At 45.9% G+C, this 10,239-nt stretch overlaps 1 protein-coding gene across 1 annotated transcript; it reads right to left on the reverse strand.

The window, feature by feature from the left end:
• Positions 1 to 5,750: 5,750 nt before the first annotated feature.
• LOC144472919 (uncharacterized) lies at positions 5,751 to 9,932 on the reverse strand. Its single transcript, XM_078186373.1, has 3 exons — positions 8,833 to 9,932; positions 6,965 to 7,846; positions 5,751 to 6,066 (listed from the first exon to the last, which is right to left on the reverse strand). The coding sequence occupies exons 1-3, from the start codon at positions 9,930 to 9,932 to the stop codon at positions 5,751 to 5,753; spliced, it is 2,298 nt and encodes a 765-aa protein (XP_078042499.1).
• Between the last annotated feature and the right edge of the window lie 307 nt (positions 9,933 to 10,239).

Consider the following 10,239-nt stretch of genomic DNA (forward strand, 5'->3'; position numbering starts at 1 on the left):
GTGCATACAAGTCAATATTTCGGACACGTATTCAAAGCCTGGGGACCAACAGATATGAACATTTACGTGCACACGTCTCGCATTGCTAACAGGGCGACCGACGTCAGTCACCGATACGTATCGTCGATACCCCCTTTAACACTTTGACTGCCACGTTCGTGGACGTGTGGCGACTTTGACACGCAGACTGTACCGCGACGTAACTGAGCATACATTCATGCTCATACACTGCGGGATATTAGGAAAATGATTTAGCGAATCTTCTTGATCAAGTGAATTGTTCAAAAATGTCTATAAAAATTCGAAACTATAGTGCTCGGTGGGCGATGTAAAAAGAAAATAAAACTAAATATACAAAATTTGATCAAAAAAAATAATAAATATGCAAAACCGTGAGAAAGAAATCAGTCCGTAAAGTTCTGACAAAAGAACAAACACACACACACACACACATTGATTTTGATGAAACATTGCGCAAGTCTTTAATAGGACTTACACAAGAATTTGGCCATATTTGACTCACATCCCCTTTTTACTTTAGAGAAGATATCAACCCTTTTATCCAAACCGGTCCTATGTAATCTCTGATTCTATAAATCTGTGTAAAAATTTCGTTGATAGATTTATACTTTTCTCACTTTTGTAGAGACCGATATCTTTTGCAAAAGAAATTGTTTGCAAAAATGTACGAGCTCGAAAATACTCTACTACTTTTATTTCAACTATTTTTGAAAATCTTCTGGAAAAAGGTTGATCTCTCCTCTATAATGAAAAAGCGATTCGATTGAGACACAGCTAAAATCTTAACTAGACCTAATGAACACTTGCGCAAAGTTCCATCAAACCCGGCGTGTTTCAGTCGCCATTGGGGTTCCATTGTTAGGTTGTTCTCCAGCCTAAATGACCAGAGCGAATCAGTGTACCCTGTTAGAACACGTCCGGAAGTAGCCACCAGTCGTCTATAGTGTCCCCTACCAGTGTGATCGCGTGTGTACATGTGTGGTTAGGTGATCTAGTGAGAGCACACGATCCGACGTTCCGAACTCGGAAAGATGCGAGCCCGGGGCGCCTACCAACCGGCCGATAGGGTGGATGGTTCGCTGACCCATACAGACCGGAAGTCGATTTTCGTTTATTTCCCAACGAATCGCGCGCGGAGCACGGTGAGGGGTTTCGGTAATGGTCGCGGGCCAGCTTCCAGCCCCGCCAGACACAGGGCAAACACCGCTTCGCCTGAAAATCGGCCGGTTCGGCGCGGCGATTGCGACACGGGAGCGGAAACCAGGTCAGCCAGGTCCCTGATCTTCCTCTTTCTCTCCTTCTTATTCTCCCTCTCCCTCAACCTCTCTCTCTCTCACACACACACTCTCTCCTGCCGTCTGTCCTTCTCACTCCCAGGCGTGTCTCGAGCATCCCCGCGGCTGCATCCTTCCGCCGCATTCCACGCTTCCATCCACTTACCGTAACTCGTTATCCTAACGCTAGATTAACGGCTCCTTTATTACGTCAAGTCCGATCGATCTATCGCTACCGACGCTGCCCGAGGCATCGTAATCATTCCCCTGATCACCTGGATTCGGAACAATTTTTCAATGTCTGACAGTGTTATTGCATCTTAAAGATGAAGTTCATTTAATCTTATCGATTTATCAATCCTTATATTATTGTACGGATTGATGACGAGAAAGTTCGACGATTTGGAATCGATGGGTACTTTGCATAAAATAACCTTAATTGCGTAACCCTCGCACGACGATGTCCCGGGTGTGCGATGTTTCTTATGAATTACATGCAAGACGACGCGCAATAAATTATCTGTTATAAATAGAACAAGTAAATAGGTCTTTATTCCTTACTATCTTTCATTGTGGCAATATTAGCAAGAGTGAAATAATAAATAGATAAATGAGAGTGAAATATTACAGATGTTATAGTATGGATTATTATGGCTCATCATGCGAGAGTTAAACAACGATTAAATTGATTAGACTACGTTCTCGTGTGGGAACAATTCTGTGGAACACTGTACGAAACTCTTGCAGTAGTTTGCTTTGGAATAATAAATTATCCTATTGGAGGATTGTAAGAAAACTCAGCTGAAAGTGTCGTTATGTTATAACGATAGAAATGCTCTCTGTGCAAGTGTAGCAAATGCATACAGATCCGCAATCCATCGATAACAGGCTCTTAAGCAACGATGTTAAAAAAATTCCACATCGAGTGTGCCCCTTAATTTAATTGGACAAATTGTTTTTATAAAACTGCTCGTTACGTGCAAAGAGAAAGGCTGTCTCCTCGTATATAAAACCGCAAGGAAAATAGGTCGGCTGACAAATAATGTTCTCCTTTAATTTTAGCCCCGAAGAAACCGAATAGATCCTCAATCAGCAACCCGTACCAGTTCCGTGACAAAAAATCCAGTTGCTCGAGAAGCTGCTCCATTTCGAAGAACTTTCGGAGCAAATAATTTCCCACGACATCTCGGCCAATATCCCAAAGAGTCGCATAATACCGGGGGCAGCGTCGGCAGGATGAAGCAGGGCACCAAGTCCCCAAACATCAGATCGCATTATTTAGTACCTACATACGTGTCAGCCTTCGGTGGCCGACGTCTGCGTCGTTCGTTTCGCGAGACCCGGCCGTTCCGCTTCAAACTTCGACTCAGAAAGAGACATTCCCGATGAATCTGCATGAGATGAAATTTGCATTTCGATTCGCATTAAAACCGAACGACCCGGAGTCCTCTCCCGGGAGGTCCGGCCGCGAGGGGTGGGTCAGAAGTTCTCGAGGAAAAGTAGCAGTTCCGGTTGGTCCATTAAACGGATCGATGAGGAACCGGCCGATTTCGGGCCTCGCGAACACGCCGACGACCCGATCGAACGCTTAAAACTCTGTTACACGATGATTACGCACACTTCGATAATGGATTACGGCGACCCGCTGGCACGCGAAGACACCCTTAAAAAATATCTACTTTCACCGTTGCCGAGTGCCTCCGTCAGCCATTGTTCTCCGCCTACTTATGCTCGTGTGTATGTATTATATTTAATATGTATAATATGTATATATCGTTTTGTTTCTCTCACCGTGATCCTGTCTGCCAGTCTGTGTACGAATTTCTCATCTCGTATTTATATTTATATATTTATATATTTATATTCATATATGTATATATATATGTTTACGTGTTCATATGTATATATATATATGCATATTTTTTTTTTTTTAACAGTTCTGTACATCAGGTTAAGTAACACACTGGCTGGCTCGCGAGTCTCGCACAGTTCCACCAGTCTTAAACACCGAGTTAACGTTATTATCGCTACGACAGAGCTGCTGCAACCATCCGCCGGCAGTTTCTCCGACGGAGTGTCCGTTTCCTTTTCCTTACATTTCCTTCCTTCGTTTTTATTTCGTGTGTGTTTGTTTCCTGAAACCGACGAGCAGTAAACCTTTTTCTTTGTTTTTAATAACGATACAATTGGTTAGTCTAAAAATTGGATCGAAAGGAACGTCGAGGTGTGGATGCTTTTTCGGGGGTGGGGCTAGGGGTTCGTTGAGGGTTGCGTATGAGCTTGAGCAGATATTCGAGTCTCCTTCGACTCGCGACTCTTGAACAATGAATGCAGTGCAGCCATGCTTACGCAGACTTTTTCGTTTTCATCTTTTTCTTTGTCGTCTTTCTTTTGCCTTCGTTTGGGCTCCCTGCCGCTGGAAAACGTCTTTTATCGCGCTCGATTTGATCGCACGAAGTTTCTCTGTGGCAGAAATTGCATGCTCCTTGAATGTGCGATGTTTTGGACGCTGAATATGCAATTGAAAATTGGGTACCTCCATTTAGCTTAAACCGAGTTCGAAGTCACAGGTCCCACCGACATATAATTGAAGACTGGCAGTGTTTTAATCTTTCATTCAATTGTTAAAAGGTAAATGATCCTTTTATTACACGCGAGAACACTGGATTTAGATTAGGCAGTTGTTTATCCATAATACATGTAAGCATCGTACAGAAATCACATTTAAATGATGTTTACAGTTTCCTGGTTCTTATCGATTAAGACATTTAGTGATAGTTCGCTAATGAATTTGCCAAAGATACTAAATTATGTAATTGATGCGTTTATGCAAACGTTCACGATCGTAACGACTTTTAATTTCTTCGATGCAATGAAACAGCAAAATGCTTCAAATTTTTTTATTCACTGATCATTTATGAAGAACATGCTAGCTGGATACGAACATACTCTATGCATACGTAATCCTGCGAAGCCAGTTTCGATCAAAATTGCTGTTAATTAATAGTTAATTCAAAACTCATCATTCAAAACAACATCGGTGAAACCTGTGTCGATGATAATCATCAAAACCCAAATATTAATTAATATGTCGTATTCGGTAAATATAAGGTTAATTATGTAAGGTACTCGACTGCTCTGCCGAACAAAACCCTTCGAATTATTATTGCAAACATTAATGTGTTTATAAGCAATCGGATGTTATCGGAACGCAAAATTCGATCTCGGCTTTGAAAAATTCAAAAAATTTAAAAAATACATAATTATACAGAAACTAGTATGGATCAATGAACTCGCACTCTGCATCATTCGATTTAGATTTATATGCTACTATCGAAGGTATAAAATACCACAAACCATCGTTGCAAATCGAGCCGATTCTTGTTCCTAGTTCGATAATCAGTTCCAGGCAGGTTCGAAATAAAACCCAGCAAGATCGTGGGAACAATGTCAACAATTATCGATCGACAAACCCAGTTTCCAGCGAGCAGAGAGACGGAGAGTCAGACTAGCAACGCGAACGCCTGGGGGTGGCAGTGTTCCCGGTTCCTAGCCTCTTTCAGGATCGACATGGATCAGCCATTTTTCCGGAATTCCTCCTGGTTTCGCCTGTGCGGTGAGTTGTTTTCCTTTCCGCGGCATTCGCCAACTCTCCGAAAATTCTATTCCCGTGGTCGACGCACCGCGTTAACGTATTCCACGTTCCTGGGTGTTCCATTGTACGTCGGAGAGAGCTGCGCGCGGGAGCGCGAGAAAAATCGAGAGAGAGAGAGAGAGAGAGAGAGAGAAAGGAAGAGTGAAAAAGAGTGGAGGGAGAGAAATATCGAGGAGGAAGCAGAAACGGGAAAAAGAGAGACCGGAAAGCAGGAGTTCGACTACCGTTGTTTCCCGGATCGAGAGACTGCGAGAGTCCAACATTGAAATCGTCCGACCGGATCCAGAGTCTCTGCGGCGCACTAATCGAATGAACATCACGATCTTGGAGATCCAGCATCACACATATCCAAGGATCGACGCTCCGTTTTCGGGCAGCGATTTGATTAGTGGCGGCGCTGGCTCTGACAAGAAATTATTATCCGCAGACACGGGACATCCGTGGCGGCAGCCTCGCACCTGATTAATCCATTACGGTTCTCCTTTGTTCCTGGCCAGCCGGCAGGCACTTTGCGACGTCTGATATCCATTCCGCCGGATGTCGACGACGTCCCCCGTCCCGGTCCCTTCTTCTTGTTCTGCCAATCATGTTCCGGACTCGTGTTTTCCGTGGATTAATCTGTCCGAGCGCAGACAGTTTCCTCATTTCGCCGAGATCGATCGTCCCGTGCTCCCCCTACGATCCGTCCTGGGACACCTGGAATGCGTCTATCTCCCTCTTATTTCCTCTCTCTTTTCTCCTGCGTTCCCCGAAACTGGTCTGATCGAAACGTCTCGTGCTTCGAAGACACCGCGAAGTCTTTAGACGTCCATGGCGTCGCCCACGTATCCCTCGTCGGGACTTTCCGGGTGATGAGGTGGCTGCAGATCCTCGGCCCTCGCAGCAGCCGCGGCTGCAGCCTCGCGGGCTGTTTTGCTGAGCAGCGACCTTGGGGAGAGGGGAGTGGTCTCGCCACGGTAGGCGGCAGGTGGCGAAGGTATGAACGGCACCTCCGGGAACACTGCGACCGGGGACATCGGGGACATTGGCAGCTGCTGTTGCAACGGCTGCTCCACCGGTTGGATCTGTGGCGGCGGCTGCATCTGGGCCGGGTACGGGTAGCCCTCCGCGGTGTACCTGCGAAATTCACGCGGAACCAACGTTTTAACTATTTTCGTTACCAACGTATTAACTAATCCTAAAGAACAAAATTTTGGAAGTTTGGAACAGTGTTGAACCAAATATTACATTAAAACTGGTAGAAAGTATGCCAAATCGATTAAACGATATAATAAGGCATAAAGGTAGACCCACTAAATACTAGAAAATTAATAGAAAGTAAAAAAGCTACTCTAATATGCAATTTTTTGACAAAATCTACACTGGTACGAATACTTTTATCGACTGTTATTACATATTACGAGGAGTAAAATCAATATATTTTTCTTATTAGCTAATTAATTTTATTAAAATTTGGTATAAATAAACTTTATACATGTGTTCATTGATAATAAAAAGTTTATTGATTTCAACAAATTTCTCTTATAAGCAATCAGGGTACGAATACTTATGGGACTGATTGTATGTCCTTAATCATTTTTCCAATAGATTTTGTTGACGGAATAGTCAAATTTTCCTTCGATTTCGAAGCAATAAGTAATATATTTTTTATCAATTAATTTATAGTATTTACGAAAACCGTAGTCTGTCATAATCTTTATACAACTTATAATATTATATAAGGATAAGTAATACGTTTTATATAATTTTGCTTACTGATCACTAATGTTTTCGACAATTACAAACATCAAATTCAGCTTCCTCTCAACATAAGGATATTACAGCCTGCCTACATTTATATATTCAGATACTTAATAAATATTTCACTGCCTGTGTAATATTTTACAAATCTAGAAAGGGTTCCATCTGAAGATTAATAAATCACATTCAGATATGACTTGGGTTCTCCACAACGGTATCAGCAGGAACGCGAAGGTAGCAGTTGCTCAAGGTACAAGAATTACGTGAATGGTACCTGGCATCAGTCCTGGGCAGCACGGGGTCGTAGCCGGGCGATCTTGCAAGGAACTCGGCTTCCCTGGAGTACCTGGCAGGTGGCGCAACAGCGGAGCCCTCTGCCATTCTGGTCCGTAGCCGAGGCAAGGTGCTGGCAGCGCTGAAGGGTATCTTCGGTAGACCAAAGTTGAAGGGGTAACCATCCTGGTCGAGGTAGCTCAGCTGGGGAATGGTGGGCTGGCGGAGATCCGGCTGTAGAGGGTAGCCGGAATCGTACTCGGGGATCTGCCTCTCACCGGGTTGATGTCGATACAGTTGTCCATAGCCCACGTCCGTGGCCTCGGGGACCTCGTTGATGAGGTCCGGCTCCGTCAGGTACTTGGACACCGGGCTGCAGTAAGGCTCGTCCACGGGCCTGTGCTCCCTATGCTCTAAAGTCGCGGCCCTGTTCACCTCGCGCTCCGTGTAAGAGACAATCTGCTGATGTTCCAGTCCCAGTAAGCTGCCGTTGCCTTTTCGACAAGTCAGACTAGTCGTAGTGTCCTTAGTGATCGGCATCACAGACTTGTTCTGAGATACCAGGGCTTTCGAGTTTCGCTTTCTGTCCCGGCGACGTTTGCGCATGCAGAACACTATGCTGCCAATCAGTGAGCCCAGGACGAACAGAGTGCCTACTAAAGCTCCCGCTGCGATCGCCATGATGTAGCCTGATCTGGAATGGTCGTTGGGCGGTTCGACGGTGATCTTCTCCTGAAATAGCACCCGTAGAGACAGGTTCGCCTCTGCGGAGCCTGCCTCGTTCTCTGCTATGCAGGTGTAAGTGCCCTCGTTCGATGATTCTACAGTGTAGAGCAGCAGGGTGCTGCTCATGTTCGTGCCGCCCCGCTGTCGATACACGTATCTGCAACAGATCGAATGCGATTTCATCAATCCTAGGAGTTGATGCGCCTTCTAACGTAATTAGATCGTCTAGAGAACGGACGACCACAGTAATAGCTTCTTGTACAAACGCCTCTAAGAAAATATAATGTTTCAAAACCTCTCGACACGCGTTTATCTTCCTGGGATTGATATAAAATGATATCGAAGTAAACTTAAAGTTACAAATTTTAAACACTTCAGATTTAGAAATTGTTTTCTGGTTCCCGCATTAAATGATTTGCAACGTATAGCCAATATCGATTTGCAGCAAGGCCTTCAATTTACCGTTGATTGGACCACAAATTTGCAGTGTGTTCAATTCAGAGAAGCGTTGACTGTCGGTAGACCAAAGGCAGGCGTGAGCCTCGTTGGAACCAGCACGTCAGTTCATTGAACGAGGTATTCGCCGACGAACGGCTTGGAAAATTTACGAAAGTGGCGCACGTGACGGTTAATTTAAGGGGAATCGAGTTAAAGGTACGTTCTCGCAGAGCGACGTGCCCATTAACGACCGTCGCGACGACAGAAGCGACGTGTCCGCGTAACTGAACTCGGAATTCTTCGACGTCGATATCGTATCGAGCGCGAACGCTCCAAACGAGCAACGGGATACCGTGAATCATTAACGAGGCCGAAAGTTTCGTTAACGGCTAACTGAAAATCATCGGTGAGCCCTTAATGGGCAGTGAAATATTCAAAACAGTGGAAATTCCTCTGCGAACTAGCAATTAGAATACGTCCGTGATTAACGACCGTGACGCGCTTCTTTTAGAACAGCGAGAAGTGCTTTATGCTCCGATCCGGGAGAAAAATCCGTTCGAATATATCTGACTTTCAACAGATACTTTCGCAAATGCTTTGCGAAACTGGAAAGTAACCAATATAAAAATTTCTATACAAAATACGACACATCAGGACAAACATTTGGAACTGTCTTTGGATCAATTAGCTCGTCAATTTACTCACCGCGGATAGCCCAGTGACCCAGCAACGACCGAATCATTCTCGGTCTGGAGCTTGCAGGGTTCCCCGTTGCACCACCAGGTAAGCTTAGCAACCGGGACAGCGTAGACGTCGCATTTGAGCGTGACGTTGTCTCCCTCGTAAGCTTCGACTTTGTTCTGCAGCTCGATCTCCGGCAGACAGGCGAGCTCGTTCGGCTTGACTGCCTTGATTTGCCTGGCCCTTAACCTGGGTGGAGCATCGCAGACAGGTTCGGACTCCTGAGGAGCAGCGGGAGCAGACTCCTTGAGCCAGACCTGCGTGGCGTTCAGCCTGCAGTCGCAGAGCCAAGAGTTGTTGTGCAGAGTGAGTCCCCTCAGACTACCACCAAGGGGAAGCGTGAAGTCTGGCACGCGGGTGAGCCTGTTGCCGTCGAGTCTGAGCCATTCGAGCTGATGAAGGCCGTCGAAGGCTCCCTGTTCGATGGTCTCGAGTCTGCAATGGCTGAGCTCTAAGGTGGTCAGGTCCTCCAAGTAGTGGAATGCTCCTCTTCTGATCTCTCTGATCGGGTTCCCGTTGAGCAACAGCTTCATCAGCTTCGAGTAGGAGGGGAAGGTCTCGGAGGGTATCTCTTCTATCAGGTTGTCCGATAGGTCAAGCTCCACCAATCCGACCAAGCCAACGAAGGCCTTGGAAGCTATGCGGCTGATGTGTGATTTAGCCAGGTAGAGACGTTGCAGGTTTACGAGTCCCAACAAGTGGAAGCATTCGGGCTGCAAGCTGACCAGGTGGTTACCCGACAGGTCCAACACCTGCGTCTCCACGCGTGCACCCTGCGGCAATCCCTTAAGGTCCCTGTTCGCGCACTCCACCCACTCCTTGCCGCTCTTCCATTTACACGTGCACACCGACGGACAAACTGCGACCGCTGATGCCCACGACACTAGCAACACCGTCCCCAAAACTGCACCTCGCCACCGCCAGGCTCGTATGCTCGAGCACATGGCGCCTAGCGACTCGTTCCACAATGTACCGACGCGTCTTTCTATCTCATCTTGCACACTGGCCGCCCGGCTACTTTCTCTCTCGGATTCTACACCCTCGAAGACCTCGGGCTCAGGCATCCCGTGGAGCGCATTCTGCCGAGGATGCTGTCAGGGTGGCTGATGACGATCCCCTCGTCTGGACCATCGACGCTATTTGCTAGGCTGGTGGGTTCCTGACGGATCATCAAGGATTCTGTAACAGCAAGGGAATTAATTTTTTTAAAGTATGACTTTGAAGGTTATTGACCGCTTTGGAATTAATTCCAACATCACGTTTCAATAATTTGAAATTATGTATGCTCAAAGCATACATAATGTACATTCGTAACCGGCATAGGATGAGGTATTCGGTGGATGAACTTTTAAGCAGTATGTTTGTTAAAAT

This window comes from Augochlora pura, chromosome 7 (assembly GCF_028453695.1).
Source record: "Augochlora pura isolate Apur16 chromosome 7, APUR_v2.2.1, whole genome shotgun sequence".
In the NCBI taxonomy this organism is placed as follows: domain Eukaryota; kingdom Metazoa; phylum Arthropoda; class Insecta; order Hymenoptera; family Halictidae; genus Augochlora; species Augochlora pura.